The 24,018-nt window shown below is 47.9% G+C and overlaps 1 protein-coding gene across 5 annotated transcripts in view; it reads left to right on the plus strand.

The window, feature by feature from the left end:
• Positions 1 to 22,893, plus strand: part of LRCH3 (leucine rich repeats and calponin homology domain containing 3) — a 143,293-nt gene extending 120,400 nt beyond the window's left edge. For 4 of the 5 annotated variants that reach the window (XM_075340386.1, XM_075340388.1, XM_075340387.1 and 1 more), the window contains one exon: positions 6,527 to 8,253. In XM_075340386.1, coding sequence (XP_075196501.1) covers positions 6,527 to 6,733 — 207 coding nt within the window. In that variant the 3' untranslated portion in view covers positions 6,734 to 8,253. Of the gene's footprint in view, positions 1 to 6,526; positions 8,254 to 21,320 lie in introns of those variants that run through there. The other variant, XM_075340389.1, reaches the window with a different exon arrangement.
• Positions 22,894 to 24,018: the final 1,125 nt, after the last annotated feature.

Raw genomic sequence — 24,018 nt, forward strand, 5'->3', positions numbered from 1 at the left:
GAGGTGCTGCGCACTGGGGGACCGGGCTTCGGGATCTGGAGGGCACACAACACCGCGCTCAGCGGTCTGGTAAGCCACAGCAGTCTCCGGTTGTGGACCTCTGTATATTCTCCCTGGGGTTCATTCTCTGCAAAGCCCCCACTCCAGCAGCATGTCTCACACAAGGAGCAAGGCTCCAAAGCTTTATTCTGCATGCACTGCATGTAAGCTCCTGCTGCCTGAGCCGAGCATTTATCCACACTGTGATGGTTGCTCTAACTTGGCAGTGCCACAGCCTGGAGTCTCACCCCCAGTGGTCTCTCAGGCTGCTGCTGCACCTGTGACTGAACCCCCGGCCTGGGTAGAGTCCTTTTCTAGGTCCATATCCCAGTCATTTGCTGAGTCCATGGGACTTTTGTCCAGGACTTTGATGAATATGCATCAGCCTCCCTCACAGGGTGCCTCTAATACTCTTGACAGAGGACTCCTATCCTCTGACCTCCGTCCATCGGAGCTCACGGAGGATTCATCATCTGATCCCAGACCCCGTCCTTCTAAGAGAAGGCGCAGGGTTTCCTCCCCCTCCCCATCCCACGGCTCTGTCTCAAGAGCTGACTCTCAAGATGAGGAGGATGCCCTCACTGGGGGCTCGGAGGTTATGTATCCCATCGATTTCTCTGAGGGTGACTCAGATCTTAGTGATTTGATTGCTTCTATTAATTCTGTGCTGGATCTCAATCCGCCAGTGTCAGAGGAGCAACTCTCTTTGGCAGAAAAACATCAGTTTACCTCGCCTAAGAGAGTAAAGAGTGTGTTCTTTAACCACTCCAGTTTTCAGACCGCTGTGACCAAACCCAGGGCCTGTCCTGACAAACGCTTCCCAAAGCGTGGTTCTGATGACCGTTTTCCCTTTCCACCTGAGGTGGTCAAGGAGTGGGCTCACTCCCCAAAGGTAGACCCTCCGGTGTCTAGGCTCTCAGCCCGGACCGTTGTGTCGGTGGCTGACGGCACCTCACTTAAGGATTCCACTGACCGTCAGATTGACCTTCTGGCCAAATCTGTGTATGAAGCTGCGGGGGCCACGTTTTACCCGACTTTTGCAGCAGTGTGGGCTCTCAAAGCCATCTCTGCTTCTCTAGAGGAGATGCATTCCCTCACCAAGGAATCTATGCCTGAGATGGTTACCTTAACTGCTCAGGCTTCAGCTTTTTCATCTTATGCCATGTCTGCCATGCTAGAGGCTGCTCACCGCACTGCGGTGGCTTCAGCTAATTCTCTTGTTATCCGCAGGATTTTGTGGCTTCGAGAGTGGAAAGCAGATGCTTCTTCCAAGAAGTTTCTTGCTGGGCTCCCTTTTGCTGGTTCACGGCTGTTTGGTGAACAGCTGGATGAAATCATTAAAGAAGCTACTGGCGGGAAGAGTACTTCCATGCCACAAACCAAGACCAGGAAACCCGCCCAGGGTAGGAATCAATCGAGGTTTCGTTCCATTCGTTCCTCCAACTGGTCATCCTCTAAGTCTTCCTCCTCGTCCACTAACTCAGCCAAGGATCAGAAATCCAACTGGCGCCCAAAAGCGCATCCGCAGAAGACCGCAGGAGGTTCTGCCACTAAGGCAGCTTCCTCATGACTCTCGGCCCGCTCCAGCCACGTCCTTAGTCGGTGGCAGGCTCTCCCACTTTGGCGACGCTTGGTTAAAGCAAGTCTCCGATCAGTGGGTGAGAGACATCATATCTCACGGCTACAGGATAGAATTCTCTTCCAGCCCTCCAAACAGATTTTTTCTCTCAATTCCCCCCTGCTCCAAGGCCGCCGCCTTCTCGCAGGCAAACGGAGTGATTGTCCCAGTTCCCGCTCAGGAACGGTTCAGAGGTTTTTACTCAAACCTCTTCCTAGTTCCAAAAAAGGACGGTACCTTCCGGCCCATCCTGGATCTCAAGCTTCTCAACAAGCATGTCCGTGTGCGGCATTTTCGCATGGAGTCTCTGCGATCAGTCATTGCCTCTAAGATCCAAGGGGAGTTCCTGGCGTCCATCGACATCAGAGATGCCTATCTACATGTGCCAATCGCAGTGTCACATCAGCGTTGGTTACGTTTTGCGATAGGAGAGGATCATTTCCAATTCGTGGCTCTCCCCTTCGGGTTAGCCACGGCCCCTCGGGTATTCACCAAGGTCATGGCGGCAGTGATTGCGGTCCTGCACCTCCAGGGGTTAGCAGTGCTTCCTTATCTGGACGACCTTCTGGTCAACGGTCCATCCAGCGCAGACTGTCAGCGGAGTGTTTCGCTCACTCTCGCCACCCTAGCCCAATTCGGGTGGATTGTCAATCTTCCCAAATCCACTCTGACTCCGACCCAGAGTCTCACGTACCTAGGGATGCAGTTCGAGACTTTGCCGGCACTTGTGAAGTTGCCCTTAATAAACAGCTGTCACTCCGGTTGGCGGTGCGCTCTCTCCTGAGGCCCCGCCGTTATACCCTCAGGCGTCTGATGCAGGTGCTGGGTCAAATGGTGGCCTCCATGAAGGCGGTTCCCTTTGCCCAGTTCCATCTGCGTCCTCTGCAGCTGGACATTCTCCGCTGTTGGGACAAGCGGCCTTCCTCCTTTCAGAGGTTAGTGGCTCTGTCGCCACAGACCAGGAGCTCTCTTGTGGCTTCGACCCCTCTCCCTGTCCCAAGGGCGCTCCTTCCTGACTCCGTCCTGGGTGATTCTCACCACGGATGCCAGCCTATCCGGCTGGGGAGCGGTACATCTCCACCACAGAGCACAGGGCACTTGGACTCCGTCTGAGTCAGCCCTTTCAATCAATGTGCTGGAATCCAGAGCTGTGCTTCTAGCTCTCCTAGCCTTTCACCACCTGTTGGCGGGCAGGCACATTCGAGTCCAGTCAGACAACGCGACAGCGGTTGCCTACATCAATCACCAAGGCGGGACTCGCAGCCGCCTGGCAATGTTGGAGGTCCAACGCATTCTTCAATGGGCGGAGGACTCAAAGTCCACCATATCCGCAGTCCACATCCCTGGCGTAGAAAACTGGGAGTCAGATTATCTCAGCCGTCAATCCGTGGACGGTGGCGAGTGGTCCCTGCACCCGGCAGTGTTTCAGTCAATCTGCCGCAAGTGGGGCACTCTGGACGTGGACCTAATGGCATCTCGTCACAACAACAAGGTTCCGGTTTACGTGGCTCGCTCCCACGATCCTCAGGCCTTCGCCGCGGACGCTCTGGTTCAAGACTGGTCCCAGTTTCGTCTTTCCTACGTGTTTCCCCCTCTAGCTCTCTTGCCCAGAGTCCTGCGCAAGATCAGAATGGAGGGCCGTTGAGTCATCCTCATTGCACCGGACTGGCCCAGGCGAGCTTGGTATCCGGACCTGCTCCAACTGTCCGTGGAGATGCCGTGGCATCTTCCGGACCGTCCAGACCTACTCTCGCAAGGTCCGTTTTTCCACCCGAATTCTGCGGCACTCAAATTGTCGGCGTGGCTCTTGAGTCCTGGATTTTGACGGCTTCTGGTATTCCTCCTGAAGTCATCTCCACTATGACTCGGGCCCGTAAGTCTTCCTCCGTCAAGATCTATCACAGGACTTGGAAAATTTTCCTGTTCTGGTGTCGCTCTTCCGGCCATTCTCCTTGGCCATTCTCGTTGCCGACCCTTCTGTCTTTTTTACAGTCCGGTCTGCAGCTAGGACTGTCCCTTAACTCTCTCAAGGGACAAGTCTCACCTCTATCAGTGCTGTTCCAGCGGCGTCTCGCCCGGCTGGCTCAGGTCCGCACCTTCATGCAAGGTGCGTCTCACATCATTCCGCCTTATCGGCGGCCCTTGGATCCCTGGGACCTTAACTTGGTCCTCACGGTATTGCAGAAACCCCCTTTCGAGACCCTTAGGGAGGTTTCCTTGTATCGTCTTTCTCAAAAGGTGGCCTTGCTAGTTGCCATAACTTCTTTCAGGAGAGTCTCTGATTTGGCTGCGCTCTCCTCTGAGTCACCTTTTTTGGTTTTTCACCAAGACAAGGTAGTTCTCCGTCCGACCCCGGACTTTCTTCCTAAGGTGGTCTCTCCCTTCCACTTTAACCAGGATATTTCCTTGCCTTCCTTCTGTCCGGCCCCTGTTCATCGCTTTGAGAAAGCGTTGCATACTCTAGATCTGGTGCGTGCTCTCCGGATTTATGTGTCTCGCACCGCTGCGCTTAGGCGGTGCACCTCTCTTTGTGCTAACCACAGGTCGGCGCAAGGGTCTCTCTGCTTCTAAGCCGACCTTGGCCCGTTGGATTAGATCAACCATTTCGGACGCCTACCAGAGTACTCAGGTGCCTCCCCCGCCGGGGATCAAAGCACACTTGACCAGAGCTGTCGGTGCCTCTTGGGCTTTTAGGCACCAGGCTACGACTCAACAAGTCTGTCAGGCTGCCACTTGGACTAGCCTGCATACCTTTTCGAAGCACTACCAAGTGCATGCTCATGCTTCGGCAGATGCGAGCTTGGGCAGACGCATCCTTCAGGCGGCTGTCGCCCACTTGTGAAGTTAGGCTCCGCCTACTTCTTAGTTTTTTCTGTTTATTCCCACCCAGGGACAGCTTTGGAACGTCCCATGGTCTGGGTCTCCCAAAGGAACGATAAAGAAAAAGAGAATTTTGTTACTTACCGTAAATTCTTTTTCTTATAGTTCCATATTGGGAGACCCAGCTCCCTCCCTGTTGCCTGTTGGCAATTTTCTTGTTCCGTGTGTTATCACCGGCTGTTGTTGTGGACAGAGTCTCCGGTTGTTCCGGTTATTACTCGGTTCTACTTGTGGGTGGCTATTCTCCTTCAGCTTTTGCACTAAACTGGCTAGGACTGGCTACCAGGGGGTGTATAAGCTCAGAGGGAGGAGCTACACTTTTAAGTGTAGTACTTTGTGTGTCCTCCGGAGGCAGAAGCTAAACACCCATGGTCTGGGTCTCCCAATACGGAACTATAAGAAAAAGAATTCACGGTAAGTAACAAAATTCTCTTTTTTTCATTACATCATCAACATCTTTTCATTTCTTCCCCCCCAAGTCTTTTAAATCCACAATTTTCTGTTTAACTTTGGCCTTTCCTACCAGAATTGTATGAACCTCTCAAGTGTAGGTTTTCCCCTGACTGCAAATATAAGTGGTAAAAGGGGTCTTGCAAGGTGCCTCATGCTTAGTTTCTGTGAGAGATAAGTTTCCATCAGGAGTATCTGGCAGCAGTTTAATCCTCTTTAGCCATTTAATTTAAGATGCATACTCGGCCAAACAGTCACTCTCATGGTGATGTTCTAGAGCTAGCTCTAGAAAATAGACCATAGCATCTAAGCCACATAATGTTTTTATTATCTTTAAAGGGAACCTGTCAGATGCAATATGCACCCAGAACCACAAGCAGTTCTGTGTGCATATTCCTCTACCCTGCCCTACAGTCCCAGCTTATAAGTAGCATAGATAAGGGGATCTTTGGAAAAAGTATGTCTAAAGATCCTTTATGGTATGCTAATGAGGCCAGCGACTAGTCATGAGGGTGTTATTTCCCTTGGCTAGTCGGCCCCCTTAGCATGTTAGCATGCCCCCTGTAGGCGTGCTAACATGCTAATGAATGCACTGCGTCAGAAGCATGGTCTCTCTCTCCTCTCTGCTTCCCCTGCTGTTTTTCGACTCTGTATGCATGGATCAGAAGTTCCGAGACTTCCGGTCATAAACACTAAACCAGTTTGAAGCTGGGACGCGTATACCCGGCGCGTGACCGAAAATCCTTGGACTTATGATCAAGCGCACTGAGCCAAAAACCAGCATCAGCTGTGGTGGCAGCAGAGAGATGAGAGCAACCATGCCTCTGATGTGCGTGCATTAGCATGTTATTAAGCCCACAGAGGCGTGCTTACATGCTAAGGTGGGCTGACTTGCCAAGGGAAACCACACCCTTGCGAATAGTCCCTGTGATCATTAGCACGTCACAAAGGATCTTTAGAAATACTTTTCTAAAGATCTCTTTATGCTACTATAGGCTGGGAATGTTAGGCAAGGATTAGGAATATGCACCCAGTACTACTCGTGGTTCTGGCTGCATATTGTACCTGATAGGTTCCCTTTGAACTCCTTGTGGCTTCCCAGACAATATTTCTAGCCATCTTCTACCTGATCATTGGTTGGTACAAACTGGAATAAGACAGGCAGTAGGGATTTTAATCTGTTTAGCCTGGATACTGTGAAGACAGTTTTTGGATCTATTAATCCAGTTTTTATGTAACAATGTTTCGTGCATAACATGGGCATAACAGACATTTCTAGATACTTCTAGTGTCTGAGAGGACATTGGTATGCTCCTCAATGCAAGTCTAAGGAATAGTTATAAGGAACATCAAATCCTTCCAACGCTAGTGTTGCCATAAGAAATATTTATGGGGCGCAAAGGACATTAACTGCTTCATTATGTGACTTCCCTTTGTCTCGTACTCTTGCCAGCAGGCAAATGTCTAACTGCATGATGGTGTTTGCATGACTGACTCTGCTTTCTGTTTTTCCCTTCGTGCTGACCCCATTCTGGACAGGACAAAGTTTGTCTCCCTTCAGACATTCTCCAGCTAAACCTCTGCAGCGTTGAGGGGACTCTGGAAAGTCTCCTCTCTTTTGGAGAAGGCTCACAAGCACCTGCTCTTTCCTCCCACCTCCTGGGCTTTGGGGTTTTCTACTGCATCCTTATGCTTCTCCTCCTCATGCTCTATCGCTGGCTTCTTACCTTCTGGACCCAGGCATGAAGAGGCAGGGAGATCAGTTTTCTAACTGTTGGTGGGCGTGGGTAGCTTTCTTGATCCTGCAACTATGAATTCTTCTACAAAATCTTTCTGAAGCACAACAGCAATGTTAACCCTTTACTGTGAAGAAATCCAGAACTCTAATCCATGGCCAAGGCACATGATTACCCATGGATGCAAATGTTACAACCTCTGCTGAAATAGTCAATGCTTGATGCCTATAAGAAATACTGACTGACCGGTGTTACCTTTGACCCATAGCCACACTTTGTGGATACAGGCTTTTTGAGGGACTTGCTAAGTTTACATTTAGGAGAAAGAAATGCTCTTCACAAACAAATGAGCAGATGGACAGAAGGTATCTGGTTCAGTAGCTGATTTCTGAGCTGACTGCGCCCTTCATGTGCCTTCATGTCAATGTTGCTAGAAGTCGTTTGATTGCATTGAGAGGACACCGTGGAATATCCTATACCAAAGGCTCAGTAGTCTGTCTGAAGTGAAGACTACCAGAAAAAGGGCTGAATTTTATTAGTACATTTGCTTCAACACAGGACTCAAGTCACATTAAAGTATTACATTTAAAGGCTTCTTATAGTACCTCTCTAAGAACCAGAAATGGGAGCTGCACTAGCAGAGCAGATGAGAAGGGCTGGCCACCCATTCATTACTTCGTCAGCCATTCATATGAATTAGGGGCATATAATGTGCCATTTTCCCCAAAGAGACCACTACAGAGGAAATGTATAGTCACTACTGGCTTACCCCAGTCTGGCTGAGCTTCCATGACACTATACTTTTATATTATTGCGATACAATTGGAATTAAAGGGATTGTCTGGACTAATGATATTGATGACCGATCCACAGGATGGCTTATTAATAGCTGGTCGTTGTGGGTGGGGGATGGGCATCCAATATCCAGCACCACAATCAGTCTGCTGGTATCTCCGTCGGATTAAATAGTAAATTGAGCTCAACGGCAAAGCTCCCTCCCCCCCCAGTGTGTGAGAATGAGTGCGGTTCATCTCCATTCATTCTATATTTCCAGCCGCCACTGGAGCTGATGGGTCACCAATATCATTAGCCCTGACAGCCCGTATAAATGATTAGGAGAACACGATAAGTCCCATTACTCATATATAGGAATTCAATGCTTTTGTATCATGAAAAGGATGTAAACTTGGAAGCTATCATCAGAAAACTACATACTGATTAAATCCGGTTCTTGTGTTTTTAAATGATTTATTTTTCTAGATTCTTCCTTATTTTCAGGAAATAATGTGCATGGCCACAAAGGTCAGATCCCAGACGTATCTTGGATATTGAGGTACCTACTGAGCCTAGGCAAAGGTGATAGTGAAGGGAGCAGGGTCAGCTATGAGATCGCCTATTGTGATGTGATTGGTGATTTTAGTTGTTTAATAAAGATTGTGACATGGTGGGAAAAAAACCCCAAAACATTGCCAACATTTAAAAAAATAAAAATAAATAAAATAATAAAGGGAACCTGTTAGGTCCAATATGCACCCAGAACCACAAACAGTTCTGTGTGCATACTGCTAATCCCTGCCTAAGGGTACCTTCACACTTTAGCGATGCAGCAGCGATCCGACCAGCGATCTGACCTGGTCAGGATCGCTGCTGCATCGCTACATGGTCGCTGGTGAGCTGTCAAACAGGCAGATCTCACCAGCGACCAGTGAACAGCCCCCAGCCAGCAGCGACGTGCAAGCGACGCTGCGCTTGCACGGAGCCGGCGTCTGGAAGCTGCGGACACTGGTAACTAAGGTAAACATCGGGTATGGTTACCCGATGTTTACATTAGTTACCAGCGCACACCGCTTAGCTGTGTGTGCAGGGAGCAGGGAGCCGCGCACACTGAGCGCTGGCTCCTTGCTCTCCTAGCTACAGTACACATCGGGTTAATTAACCCGATGTGTACAGCAGCTACATGTGCAGAGAGCCGGAGCCGGCAGCACAGGCAGCGTGAGAGCTGCGGAGGCTGGTAACTAAGGTAAATATCGGGTAACCACCTTGGTTACCCGATGTTTATCTTAGTTACCAGCCTCCGCAGCTGCCAGACGCCGGCTCCTGCTCCCTGCTCGCTTCATTTGTCGCTCTCGCTGTCACACAGCAATCTGTGTGTCACAGCGGGAGAGCGCCTTTGAAGAAAACGAACCAGGGCTGTGTGTAACGAGCAGCGATCTCGCAGCAGGGGCCAGATCGCTGCTCAGTGTCACACACAGCGAGATCGCTAATGAGGTCACTGCTGCGTCACAAAAAGCGTGACTCAGCAGCGATCTCGGCAGCGAGCTCGCTGTGTGTGAAGCACCCCTAACTGTCCCTGTATCTGGTAGCATAGATAGAGATCTTTTAGAAAAGTATTTCTAAAGATCTTATATCGTATGCTAATGAGCGAGGGGACTAGTACCATGGGCGTTAGTTCCCCTGGCTAGTCCGCCCCCTTAGCATGTTAGTACACCCCTGTGGGCTTGCTAACATGTTAATGAATGTGCAGCGTCAGAGGATGATCTCACTCACCTCTCCGCTGTCATCACCGCCCAACACTGGATTTCGGCTCAGCGCGCATGACCCCGGAGTTTTGGTCATGCACACTATGAAGCCGGGAGTACGCGCAACTGCTTTAAACTCATGTAGTGCGCATAACCGGAAGTCCAGGATCATGCACACTGAGCTAAAGTCCAGGAGTCAGACGCAATGGCAGTGGAGAGGTGAGTGAGATCATCCTCTGATGCTGTTCATTCATTAGCATGTTAGTACACCCCTGTGGGCGGCCTAACATGCTAATAGGGCCGCCTAGCAAGGGGAATTAACGCCCAAGGGACTAGTGCCCTCGCTCATTAGCATACGATATAAGATCTTTAGAAATACCTCTTTTAAAGATCTCTTTATCTATGCGAGTGTAGACATGGACGGTTAGGCAGAGATTAGCAATATGTACCCAGAACTGCTCGTGGTTCTGGGTGCATATTGGACCTGACAGGTTCCCTGTAACACAAAAACCTAATTTAAACAATAGGTAATTTTCTGATGATTGCTTCCCTTTTAAGTTTAAAGAGAGCCTTTTGCTCCTGCCGCTCAGCCCATGCAATCCTTTTCAGTATTTTGGTTGGGTGGTACCTATAGTTACCATGCACTTTAGATATTTGATGGATCCTACGGTTATCAGCAACAATGTAATGCATAGTCCAAATTATCCCTTGATGTCTTCTTTCTGGGTATTAGAGGGAATCTGTCGCCGTGTTTTTGCTACGCCATCTGAGAGCAGCATGATGAAGGGACAGAAACCCTGATACCAGTTATTTATCACTTACAGGGCTGCTTGCTGACATTTTGATCTCTTTCTGATAAGTTATATCTGTAGTCCTCCGTATTTAGAAGCGCAGTATAACCCTGCCTCCATCTGTAATTCGTAGCTTTCTGCCTATGCAGTGTACAAAACTGTTGATCAATGGTGGGGTGGTCTTATACAGAGCTCATATGAAGGGCTACTTAGTACCGTAGCAGGTTTACTAGTTCTCTAATAATAATCTCCTGCTGATACAAGTGATTTTATCAAAACTACATCAAGCAGCCCACTAAGTGACATTGCTGGAATCGGGGTCTCTGTCTCCTAAATTTTTATATATTAGGTAGCAAATACCCGATGGCAGCTTCTCTTTAAGTATGGGATGGATTCGACTTTAGTCTGTCTGATCCTTTGCGTCTCTAGGGATAAGCCAGAAGTGACTGCATTCCTCAATTTAGTCTTCCCTCTTTATTGGAATAACATGCATGCTCGTCTGAGCTGAATGTCCATGTTTATTGGTGGAGTTTTTCCATTTTAGCTGGCAGATTTATGGTTTGTTTTTAACCAGTAAACCTAAATGCAGCTCTAATCCCGAGGGAGAGGACCATTATTAAATATTTGGAGTGTCCTACATTTTCATTTACAGGTCGAGGTTTAAGTATTCACTCGCACTCCATGTTTTCTGGGACAATTGTATTAACTAAGAATGTTGTGCCTTGCTTCTTCTTAAAGCTCCAGAGTTAACATGATGATCTTAGGATAATGTGACAGACATTTACACGGGGTTCTGAAATGACTTTGGAGGGTAATGTCGTAGCAGTAAATGTTCACAAATAAGATATTGCATTTACATGAAAGAAAAAAAATGAAATATACTTCATGGATTAATAATTCTAGGGCTAAGCTGAACACTAGTACGTTTCGATAAAACAGGATGTAGATAGGGAAGATGTCTTAGGGGTAGACATGAGGAGCCTTAAAGAGGTTGTCCACTACTGTAACATTGGCATATAAAAATATACTGATGGTGCTCAATTGGAGTGTTCACAGTAAAAAGGAGCATTAAAGGCACTACTAAACTGCCCTGTAGCATACTAATTTACCAGCATGATGAATATCCTCCAGCAAGTAGGAATAATTTTATAAACGTAAAGCCAGATAACCATGAACAGCTGAGTACATGAACATTAAGAATGGTGCATAGATCTAGTGGAAGATCTGCGCATGCACACTTACCATTCCCGCAGCCTTTTCCGGGTGCTCGTTGTCCGTTTCAGACGCGCTCTGCGTATGATCAGAAGAGTCTGGTCATGCGCAGAGCGCATCTGAAGCCGGTGAGTGAACACTGAACACCCGGAAAAGGATGCCGGAATGGTAAGTGGAAACATGCGCGGGATCTGAAGGAGCGACGGGGGACGTTGCTCATGTGTATCCATAGTATCACGCCCACAGGGGTCTGATACCATGGAAAGTATGCAAACACCCATAGGGCAATGCGACGCCCATGGGGCCAGAGACCCTACTATTTACATGGGTAATATGAAAGTAATAAAACGTTTTTTTATTACTTTCATACTACCCAATCTTACAACCAGGGATGGGTAGGGAGGTGTAATTAGGGCACACATGCGTCTGCTGATAGGTCAGAACGCATATTCTATGTGACAGGTTCCCCTAAGGCTATGTGCGCACGTTGCGTATTTGCATGCAGTTACACTGCGATCTGCACCGCAACGTAACTGCATGCGTCCTGCGTCCCCAGCATAATCTATGAAGATTAGGCAGGAGACGTGCGCACGTGGTGTATTAGAGCGCAGCGCTTCGGCTGCTGCCCGAAGCGCGCGTTCTAAGAAGTGACATGTCACTTATTCCGCGCGCTCTGCATGCAGTCCATGCTCTGTCTATGGGAGGGGCTGCACTTAGAGCGCATGGAATCGGCTTTTTTTTTTCCTTTATGGACTCTTTCTGCAGCTATTTGAAGCGCACATGTGCTGTTCAAATCGCTGCAGAAATTTCTGCATTGATAGAACGCTACGTGCGCACGTAGCCTTAGGCTACATGCGCACACTGCTTTTTTTGGTGCGTTTTTGGCTGCAGTTTATTTGTCAGAATTTTCTGACATCTGACTTCCCAGCAAAGTCTGAGAAGTCAGATTTTCTATGCGCACATTGCAGTTTTTGTCAGCGTTTTATTTGGCAAAAGTTTGTGACAAAAAAAATGCATGTTCATTCTTCCTGCGTTTTTTTCAACATTTGTCGCAAAAACGCAGGTTGTGAAAAACGCACCAAAAATGCACCAAAAACGCACCTATAATTACAAGCATTTTTTGTGACATTTCCAGGCTCTCTCTGACAAGGTGCAGTTTTGGCTGCATTTTGCCTACAGTTTTGGCTGCAGTTTGTGAACACAAAAAGATGCAGCGTGCGCATGTAGCCTAAGGCTATGTGCCCACGGGACTCTGTACCTGCGGATTTTGCCACAGAATACCTGCGGATTTTTCTGGATTTTAAAGATAAATCCGCAGGTTCTAGCATGTACAGGCACTCCCCATGTTACCCTATGGGACATGGGGAGTGTCTGTGTCCACGCTGCAGAAAGTGCGGCTGCGGAATCTCCTGCGGAGATCCCTCAGCCGCACCTAACTGCATGTCAATTATTCATGCGGATTTACTTGCGGAGATCCCGGCCCTCCGCTATGGAGATAGAGGTCGGGACGTCCGCAGGTAAATCGCGTGAATCTCCGCATGCTATTCCGCTGGAAACTCACAGCTAAAAATAGCTGCGACTGCCGGCGGGCAGCTGCGGGAAACATGCGGCTGTACCTGCGGATATATCTGCAGGTACGAGCGCGCGTGGGCTCATAGCTTAAGGCTACATGCGCACGCTGCTTTTTTTCCTGCTTTTTTGCTGCTTTTTTTGCTGCAGTTTTGTCAGAACTTTCTGACATTTGACTTCCCAGCAAAGTCTATGAGAAGTCAGATTTGTCATGCGCACGTTGCAGTTTGTCAGTGTTTTATTTGTCAAAGGTTTGTGACAAAATGCAGCATGTTCATTCTTCCTGCGTTTTTGTCAACATTTGTCACAAAAACGCAGCAAAAATACAGGGTGTGAAAAACGCAACAAAAATTCCATGCGTTTTTTGTCACATTTCCAGGCTCTCTCTGACAAGGTGCAGTTTTGGCCGCATTTTGGCTGCAGTTTTTGCTGCAGTTTTGGCTGCAGTTTGTGAACACAAAAAGATGCAGAGTGCGCATGTAGCCTTAGGCTACATGCGCACGCTGCTTTTTTTCCTGCTTTTTTGCTGCAGTTTTGTCAGCAGAACTTTCTGACATTTGACTTTCCCAGCAAAGTCTATGAGAAGTCAGATTTGTCATGCGCACGTTGCAGTTTATTTGTCAGCGTTTTATTTGTCAAAGGTTTGTGACAAATAAAATGCAGCATGTTCATTCTTCCTGTGTTTTTGACAACATTTGTCACAAAAACGCAGCAAAAACGCAGGGTGTAAAAAACGCACCAAAAAAGCACCGAAATTTACATGCCTCTTTTGTGACATTTCCAGGCTCTCTCTGACAAGGTGCAGTTTTGGCTGCAGTTTGTGAACACAAAAAGATGCAGCGTGCACATGTAGCCTTAAGGTGTTTTCTTAGTGCTCCTTTTGTTTACCTCTCTATCTTCCTGCTTTCTAGAATCTGATGTAAATAGTTTTCTTTTTCGCTCCTAATTGGGAGACCCAGACAGTGGGTGTATAGCTACTGCCTCTGGAGGCCGCACAAAGAACTACACTTAAAAGTGTAAGGCCCCTCCCCTTCTGGCTATACACCCTCCCGTAGGAGTACGGATTCCTCAGTTTTAGCTTTGTGCGAAGGAGGTCAGACACGCACGCATAGCTCCATTGTTTTTAGTCAGCAGCAGCTGCTGACTATGTCGGATGGAAGAAAAGAGGGCCCATACAGGGCTCCCAGCATGCTCCCTTCTCACCCCACTGTATGTCGGAGGTGTTTGTAAGGTTGAGGTACCCATTGCGGGTACGGCGGCAGGAGCCCACATGCTGATTCCTTCCCCATCCCTTTTTACAGGGCTCTGGGTGAAGTGGGATTTACTGGTCTCCAGGCACTGAGACCGTGCTCCATCTACAGCCCCTGGAGAAGATGCTGGATGGAGCGGAGTACATCAGGGACATGGCCCTGCTTCCTCAAGGTACTCTGTGTCCCCGTGCATTTGGCGCTCACACCGCAGCATGCTGGGTGTTGTAGTGCGCCGGGGACATCAGCGCTGCGGCGCTTGTGCCATGGCCTCATTCAGCTTCGCTGAAGCAGGCACACTTCTGGGAATCGGTCGCGCCGGCCGCTGGGACTGCGGCGCGGCTGGCACTTGTGGTGCGCCGGGGACTTCAGCGCGGGCCGCGCTTTTACGGCGGCCGCGCTGATAACTCGAGTCCCCGGCTTTTGCGGCCTGCTTCCGTTCGTTCCCGCCCCCAGACCTGCCAGTCAGGAGAGGGGCGGGACGCTGGTCAGTGCATCAGCGCCGAGGGCTGGAGTCGTTTTTACATACTCCAGCCCTCACAATAGACACAGAGGGGACACTGTTTCCCGCACTTTTGTTTAGGAACTCCCACGGACCGCCCCTCTCCACAGACGCCGGCAGCCATTCCTGCTGACACGCTGAGCTGCAGAGGGGAGCCGGGGAGACCCAGACAAGGAATTCTGCGCCTCTTACCCGCTATTCAGCGGGCGGTAAGCAGCCCTCAGGGCTCACCCCCTCTTGTGCCAGTAGTATTCTTAGTATTTTGTTTCTACAAATACTTTGTATTGCATAGCGCTGGTCGCCCTTTGGCTATAGACTCTCTCACATTGCAGAGAGCCAGCAGCATGTCGTCCGTAAAACGCAAGGGTGCAAAGGCACAGACATTATATGCTTCCTGCACCGCATGTGGGACTTTTCTACCGGCAGGCTCCACGGACCCCCATTGTGTGCAGTGCTCGGCCCCTGCGGCGCTTGCACAGTCGGGACCTCTGCTGGACGTGACCCAGGGTGTACCACCTGTGAATGCTGTCCAGGTGACAGGAACTGAGTTTGCAGCTTTTGCTGACAGAATGTCTCTCACTATGTCACAAATTCTTGACACATTGCGAGCTAGGCCTGTACTTCAGGCCACGGACACTGTGCAATCATTGCCCCCTGGTCCCCCTCAGCTGAATTACCTCCAAGCTCCGGGACGGGCACATACACCTCAGGGTGAAGACTCTGACTCGGACGATGGCCCCGGGCAGCCTAAGCGGGCTCGCTATGACGGGCCTTCACATTCATCTCAATGGTCAGGATCCCAGCGAGATGAATCTATGGGTGATGAGGCGGACGTAACTGATCAGGATTCTGATCCTGGGACCGCTCTCAATCTAGATACACCAGATGGCGACGCCATAGTTAATGATCTTATATTTAACATCAATAAGATGTTAAATATTTCCCCACCAGCTCCTCTTGTAGAGGAGTCAGCTTCGCAGCACGAGAGAATCCATTTCAGATACCCTAAGCGTACATTAAGCACTTTTCTGGACCACGCTGACTTTAGAGACGCAATCCAGAAACCCCACGCTTATCCTGAAAGGCGTTTTTCTAAACGGCTTAAAGATACACGCTATCCTTTTCCCCCTGAGGTGGTCAAGGGTTGGACCCAGTGTCCAAAAGTGGATCCTCCAATTTCCAGGCTTGCAGCTAGATCCTTGGTTGCAGTTGAAGATGGAGCGGCACTTAAAGATGCCACTGACAGGCAGATGGAGCTCTGGCTGAAATCCATCTATGAAGCGATTGGAGCGTCGTTAGCGCCATCTTTTGCGGCCGTATGGGCACTCCAAGCTATCTCAGCCGGGCTTGCGCAAGTCGACTCAGTCACACGTGCATTTGCCCCGCAGGTAGCACCATTGACCTCGCAAATGGCGGCATTCGCGTCGTACGCGATTAATGCTGTTCTTGACGCTACAAGCCGCACGGCAGTGGCGTCAGCCAACTCCGTTGTTTTGCGTAGGGCCCTGTGGTTGAGACATTGGAAAGCAGATTCTCATTCCAAGAAGTGCTTAACCAATTTGCCTTTTTCTCGTGACCGATTGTTTGGAGAGCGTTTGGATGAAATCATCAAACACTCCAAGGGTAAGGACTCATCCTTACCGCAACACAGACAAAACAAACCCCAACAGAGGAAGGGTCAGTCTGGTTATCGGTCCTTTCGAGGACCGGGCAGGTCCCAATTCGCCTCGTCAAAAAAGACTCAAAAAGACCAGAGACGCTCAGATTCTTGGAGGTCTCAGTCACGCCCAAAAAGGACAGCCGGAGGAACCGTTGCCAAGACGGCGTCCTCCTGACTTGCAGTCTCCGATTCCCACACCCGCGGTCGGTGGGAGGCTTTCCCACTTTGGCGACATTTGGCTGTCACGCGTCAAAGACCGTTGGGTGAGGGATATTCTGTCTCACGGGTACAGGATAGAGTTCAGTTCTCGTCCGCCAACTCGTTTCTTCAGAACTTCTCCACCACCAGACCGAGCCGATGCTCTGTTGCAGGCGGTGGCCGCTCTAAAGGCGGAAGGAGTGGTGACCTCCGTCCCTCTTCAGGAACAAGGTCACGGTTTTTACTCCAATCTGTTTGTGGTCCCAAAAAAGGACGGATCGTATCGACCCGTCCTGGATCTAAAGTTGCTCAACAGACACGTAAAAGTCAGGAGGTTCCGGATGGAATCCCTACGCTCCGTCATAGCCTCAATGTCTCAAGGAGATTTTCTAGCATCAATAGATATCAAAGATGCGTATCTCCACGTGCCGATTGCACCAGAGCATCAGCGTTTCCTACGCTTCGTCATACACGACGAACACCTGCAGTTCGTAGCGTTACCTTTCGGTCTGGCAACAGCCCCCCGGGTCTTCACCAAAGTCATGGCAGCAGTAGTAGCTGTTCTGCACTCGCAGGGTCACTCGGTCATCCCGTATCTAGACGACCTGCTTATAAAGGCACCCTCTCAAGAGGCATGCCAGCACAGTCTGAAGGTGGCACTAGACACTCTCCAGAGTTTCGGGTGGATTATCAACTTTCCAAAGTCTCATCTAACCCCGACCCAATCTCTGACTTATCTTGGCATGGAGTTTCATACTCTCTCAGCGATAGTGAAGCTTCCACTGGACAAGCAGTGCTCGCTACGGACTGGAGTGCAATCTCTCCTTCAGAGCCAGTCGCACTCACTGAGGCGCCTCATGCATTTCCTAGGAAAGATGGTAGCAGCAATGGAGGCAGTCCCGTTCGCGCAGTTTCATCTGCGCCCTCTACAATGGGACATTCTACGCCAATGGAATGGGAAATCGACGTCCCTCGACAGGACTGTCTCCCTCTCTCAGACTGCCAAGGACTCTCTGCGTTGGTGGCTTCTCCCCACCTCATTGTCACAGGGAAAGTCGTTCCTTCCCCCGTCCTGGGCAGTGGTCACGACGGATGCGAGCCTATCAGGGTGGGGAGCGGTGTTTCTCCACCACAGGGCTCAGGGGACGTGGACTCAGGAAGAGTCCACCCTGCAGATCAATGTTCTGGAAATCAGAGCAATCTATCTTGCCCTGCGAGCCTTCCAACAATGGCTGGAAGGCAAGCAGATTCGGATTCAGTCGGACAATTCCACGGCGGTGGCGTACATCAACCACCAAGGGGGAACACGCAGTCGCCAAGCTTTTCAAGAAGTCCAGCGGATTTTGACGTGGGTGGAAAGCAGAGCGTCCACCATATCCGCAGTTCACATCCCAGGCGTGGAAAACTGGGAAGCAGACTTTCTCAGTCGCCAGGGCATGGACGCAGGAGAATGGTCCCTTCACCCGGACGTGTTTCAGCAGATCTGTTGCCGCTGGGGGACGCCGGACGTCGATCTGATGGCGTCACGGCACAACAACAAGGTCCCAGTTTTCATGGCACGGTCTCACGATCACCGAGCACTGGCGGCAGACGCCTTGGTTCAGGATTGGTCGCAATTCCGACTCCCCTATGTGTTTCCACCTCTAGAATTGTTACCCAGAGTTCTCCGGAAAATCAGGTCCGACTGCCATCGAGCCATACTCGTCGCTCCAGATTGGCCAAGAAGGTCGTGGTACTCGGATCTGTGGCATCTCACGGTAGGCCAACCGTGGACACTACCAGACCGTCCAGATTTGCTGTCTCAAGGGCCGTTTTTCCATCTGAATTCTGCGGCCCTGAACCTGACTGTGTGGCCATTGAGTCCTGGATCCTAGCGGCCTCAGGTTTATCTCATGAAGTTGTTGCCACAATGAGACAGGCTAGAAAACCATCCTCAGCTAAGATCTATCACAGGACGTGGAAGATATTCTTAGCGTGGTGCTTGGCTCAAGGGTTTTCTCCCTGGCCATTTGCATTGCCAATTTTTCTTTCCTTCCTGCAGTCTGGGTTGGAAAAAGGTTTGTCGCTTAGCTCTCTTAAGGGTCAAGTCTCCGCGCTATCCGTATTCTTTCAGAAGCGCTTGGCACGGCTTTCTAAAGTACGCACGTTTCTCCAAGGAGTTCGTCATATCGTTCCTCCTTACAGACGGCCATTGGAACCCTGGGATCTGAACAAGGTTCTCATTGCTCTCCAGAAGCCGCCTTTCGAGCCTTTGAAAGAGGTTTCCCTTTCTCGGCTTTCACAAAAGGTAGTTTTTCTTGTGGCGGTCACGTCTCTTCGAAGAGTGTCCGAGCTAGCGGCGTTATCTTGCAAATCTCCCTTCCTGGTGTTTCACCAAGACAAGGTAGTACTGCGTCCAATTCCAGAGTTTTCTCCCAAGGTGGTTTCTTCCTTTCATCTCAATCAGGATATCACTTTGCCATCTTTGTGTCCGCATCCAGTTCACCAATTTGAAAAGGGTTTACATCTGTTGGACCTGGTGAGAGCACTCAGGATTTACATTTCTCGCACGGCGTCTCTACGCCGTTCTGATGCGCTCTTTGTCCTAGTCGCTGGTCAGCATAAGGGATCGCAAGCTTCCAAATCCACCCTGGCGCGGTGGATCAAGGAACCAATTCTTCACACATACCGTTCTGCTGGGCTTCCGATTCCATCTGGACTGAAGGCCCATTCTACCAGAGCCGTGGGTGCGTCCTGGGCATTGCGGCATCAGGCTACGGCTCAGCAAGTGTGCCAGGCGGCTACCTGGTCGAGTCTGCACACGTTTACCAAACACTATCAAGTGCATACCTACGCTTCGGCAGATGCCAGCCTAGGTAGACAGGTCCTTCAGGCGGCGGTGGCCCACCTGTAGGAAGAGGCTGTCTGACAGCCCGTTCATGTGGTATCTTTTTACCCACCCAGGGACTGCTTTTGGACGTCCCACTGTCTGGGTCTCCCAATTAGGAGCGAAAAAGAAGAAGGGAATTTTGTTTACTTACCGTAAATTCCTTTTCTTCTAGCTCCAATTGGGAGACCCAGCACCCGCCCTATTTGTTCTTAGGGTTTCGTTTTTCGGGTGCACATGTTGTTCATGTTGTTTAAGTTCTCCGATCTTGTTATCGGATTGAATTTGTTTTTGAAACTGTTATTGGCTTTCCTCCTTCTTGCTTTGGTACTAAAACTGAGGAATCCGTACTCCTACGGGAGGGTGTATAGCCAGAAGGGGAGGGGCCTTACACTTTTAAGTGTAGTTCTTTGTGCGGCCTCCAGAGGCAGTAGCTATACACCCACTGTCTGGGTCTCCCAATTGGAGCTAGAAGAAAAGGAATTTACGGTAAGTAAACAAAATTCCCTTCTTTAGTATTCAGTTGAGTCCCAGAATTTTAGTTGGTAATCTATGAAGTTTGTTCGGGCAGATCCGTGCCCTGAATTAACGGACTAGACACCTATAACACAAGTGACCCTGTGCATAATCTATATATTAGCAAACAGCAGTCTTCTGCAGCCTGATGCCTCTAATCCTCTAGCCTAAGCTCCATGCAGATTATCCAGTTTAGTTTTTGAGGACACTGCATGGTGACCTCCTCCTAATATTATGTTTTGACAGCAAGGGTTTATGATGAGTATTTTCCTAATTGGCGTTTCTTCAAATATTGTATTACCTTGACCTAAATAGACCTCAATGACACTAAAGCCAAAGTCGCACCTTTCCTGACTTCACACCTCTCATGTATGTGTGATCTTAATAACTAATGCTTGTTCCTCTGATACACTGGGCTTTTTATGTATATGTGAAAGCAATATAAACTAACCATGAAATACATTATGCAGATATTCTGGGAAATCCGCAGTTTGCAGTGTGGGCCCAATATTACCAGGCTTTATGCATCACTCTCTACCTCAACCGAGGATTGATATCGAGCACAGTGTGGCTTATATTCTATGCAGCTAGCCGAATAGATATCTATATAGAAGGAGAAACGTTTTGCTAAAGACAAAGCAAATGTAATTAAGGGCAGATTTACATGCTACAAATGGTTTAGTAACAAAATTGACTTGTGATCATTGGCACCATGATTAAAGTGAATGTGACCAGGTAAGAAATGTCGGTCAGACTTCACAATTTATAGCATGTAAACCTATGTTACCTTTAATTGCAGTTAGTCATTTGATTTGTCTCTGCGAAAAGAACAATTTGACCCAGAAACGTGTTTTCCTGATTGCTGCAACGCAGAGACAACATTGAGAGGCTTATGTGCCTTACTAATCCTAACCACATAAATGTGCAAGGAGTTCTGTCAGGTCTTGATAGCATGAAATCGGAAGCTTTTGGCTGGGGCTACACTGCAAGTATGGCAAGCTTTACTAAACTCGCAGGAAATGTCAGGTGACTAGCAACGATTGTTGTGCCGGAGGGAGTTCTTGTTCGCCTTTTAATTGCTGTGCAGCCCCAGCCACCTTCACTAGCATAATGCATGGTGTAGTGGACTGTTAGGAGGAGAAATGCACAGCCCTGATGTAGAATGGCTTCTTCTGCAGCTCCTGATCAATTGCACTTTGTTTTTTGCTGAATTTTGTAAATAAATTTTGCTACTGAGATACCTGTCGACATCTGTTTTTCCTGCTTTTTCTTTTGGCTATAACAATGACATTTACTTTCATCTTTCCATACACTACACATACTTGTCACTAATATTTTTCTTAGCTTGTCATTTAAGAAATATTATTCCACTGGCCTAGACATCTACTAAATGATACGGGCACTGACGCCCTTCATTATACTGAGCATATTGTTTTTATAATTTTTGTTTTGCTTTTTTTTCCCCCCTTTCTGTTTTTCTTCCCTTTCCATCCCCCGTCTATTACTTTCATGTCCAGGACCGGCTGTGTCTGCCTCCGCACATCCTAGAAGAGACTGGATTAGTGGAAATAGCAGGAACCGTGCAGGCCTTGCTGGATCTTGCACCACCCAAACCACTTTCCCCCACCAGTGTGTGAATGCCATGCGATCCAAAAGCTCCTCACTTTGTGTGCCACTTCTGCATCCTGCTTTTCAGTGAAGGGCCTGCAGAAAACAATCACCGACTTGAAGAAGCAGGCATTTTTACACGCACACGCTCCGGTTTTGTTCACAAAAGGTTTTAATTGAATTCTAAACATTTTTTTTTAGTGCCCACTCAATGTTCTACATTTATTAGTAATGGTTAAAAGCACTTTCTAGAAACAAATTACATTATCAAAATCATGCCCTTCAGTAACGGGGCTATAAAAACAAAAAAGTGCAATATTTAACTGTTATGTGCACGACTGACACAGAGAAGGGAAAGCCGTTCGTTCCAAAGCCCTGCAAAGGAACAAGTTATTTATTTTATCTTCCTTGTTCCCACCTATGGCGAGGGCCTTTTTATTGTTTATTCCAATGAAAGGAAGTCTGCAGTGTGCCTGAGAAATTCCCTGGACAGTCTGCAAGAACAATCCAATGCATACATTCTGCACCAAGTGTTTGTGGCTACCATGCTAGGAGTATCAAGGTAATAAAGCAAGCACCATTACGCACTTCTATGGAGGCCTGGCACATGGAGATTTCCGACTATTGTACAGTAAATGAATGAATGCCGCTGTGCACACAACTTATCTTTTGCAGAAGCTGAACATTAAATACGACATTTTAACTGACTCCTAAAGAGACTAAAACATTTCTTGTATGGACATGTTAACATTATGTTCTTGGATTTTGACTGGCGACTTGGTGGGGCAATTTATTTTTTTTATTTATGCTTTTATTTATTTTTTTTATATTTTTTAAGCTGTAGGAATTCCCGTCTTTGGTCATAGTGAACACATTTACAGGAAAGGATTTGATGTCACCAATAAGATGGTATTTGGAGTCTCATAATGTTGTAAATATTACATTGCACACCAGTCGTCGCTCAAAACGAAAATGCTTTATAGGAGACTAGAACAATCCTGATAATCAGACTGAATAGCCATACAGTATCCGATTTGACCATGAATGCTATAAAAGAAGTGGTCTTGTCCCTTGGAGCATTGATATCTGGCCATTCACATGCATTATCCAAAGATTGGCTGGATACAATGTCTAACTCTGACTGATCACATTTTTTTATGAAAATGTTTAACTTTTTATCACTTGGCTTTTAAAAAAAAAATTGACCTCTGTTTGTAACCCCGAAGACTTGAGCAATGGCCAGTCATGGCAGATTAGATTGTGATTATACTGTATGTGACCATGCTCCTGTAATCTCCACTTGTAGACTTTTACACAAAAGGTTTACAAAACTAATGCACATTTTAAAGGAGACTTCAGGTTTCAATTGTGAAGCCCAAACTCTTCAATCTCTTAGTGTAATATAATTTTTTTTTTTTTTTAATTCCACCATCACTGCTTGAAATCCTTTAAAAGGGTACTCCGGAAAGATTTAAGAAAAAGTACTGTCCCTGCACTCATAAACTATAAAGAGGAGATGCCCAGTGCAGTTCTATTCTCCTCACAATACCTGTAATTCAGTGTGACAGGAGCTGCTCTCACTGCTCCCCCTCCCTTCTGGGACATTACATCATTGGAAGAATAATTGAACTGCACTGGGCATCTCCTCTTTATAGTTTGAGTACAGGGACAGTACAAAAAAATGTAAGCTCCAAATGGTAGTTGTTTTGGCTGTATGCAATTGGAAGGCCTAACCAAATGGAATGTAAACATAAATGTGTCCCCCACTGGAAGAAAGTGCATTTATTACATTTATTTTGTCTGAGTAGGATCTATTTCAAGCCCTGTATGTACCTTTATGGCCTTGTCCATACAAACAGTACAGACCCCTTACCTGTTCCATATTTGTTAACCTAAACCTAGAAAGGATCCCACTAGAGAGGAAAGTATTGCATAAAGAAAGATTTGAGAATGGAGTTCCTTCATTCTGCTGGAATCCATTTCTTGTTTGTGTTTACTCTTTCTTAAAAGTTAACGTGACGTAAACATTAAGGCCCTGTGCGCACTAGAAAATGGAATTTTCTTAAGAAAATTCCAGACCCTCAGAAGGATTACCGCACTTACAGTAAAAAAACGCAGCAAACCGCACCTGAAAACCGCATGCGGTTTTGCCGCTGTTTTTCCGCGGGTTGTTCCCTGCGTTTTTTGACCATGATCGATTGCAAAAACCGCAAGTACCTGCAGAAAAGAAGTGGCATGCAATTCTTTTTGCTGCAGAAAACATGCAGCAAAACCTGTTGGTGAAAAAACAGTGTGTGCACATATTTTTTTTTTTTTACCATCGGTTTTGCTGATATGAACATTTTCTGTAACAAAACCGCGGTAAAAACCGCAGCGTGCACACAGGGCGTAAGAATTATTCTCATGGGAAACTTTTCTGTATTGTCGCTAGAAGATTGTTTTTACTTATTTAGCTCTTATTTAGTCATTGACGGATGATATCTGCATGTTGATTTTGTACGTCATGCCACATATACCCTTACCGGTTATTCCAGAATACACACAAAGCAACTGTTGGTACATAGTTTGGATATCCATATTATGTTTTTACTGTAAATTTTACTGGCA

The sequence above is a fragment of the Anomaloglossus baeobatrachus genome, chromosome 3, assembly GCF_048569485.1.
Source record: "Anomaloglossus baeobatrachus isolate aAnoBae1 chromosome 3, aAnoBae1.hap1, whole genome shotgun sequence".
Lineage (NCBI taxonomy): Eukaryota > Metazoa > Chordata > Amphibia > Anura > Aromobatidae > Anomaloglossus > Anomaloglossus baeobatrachus.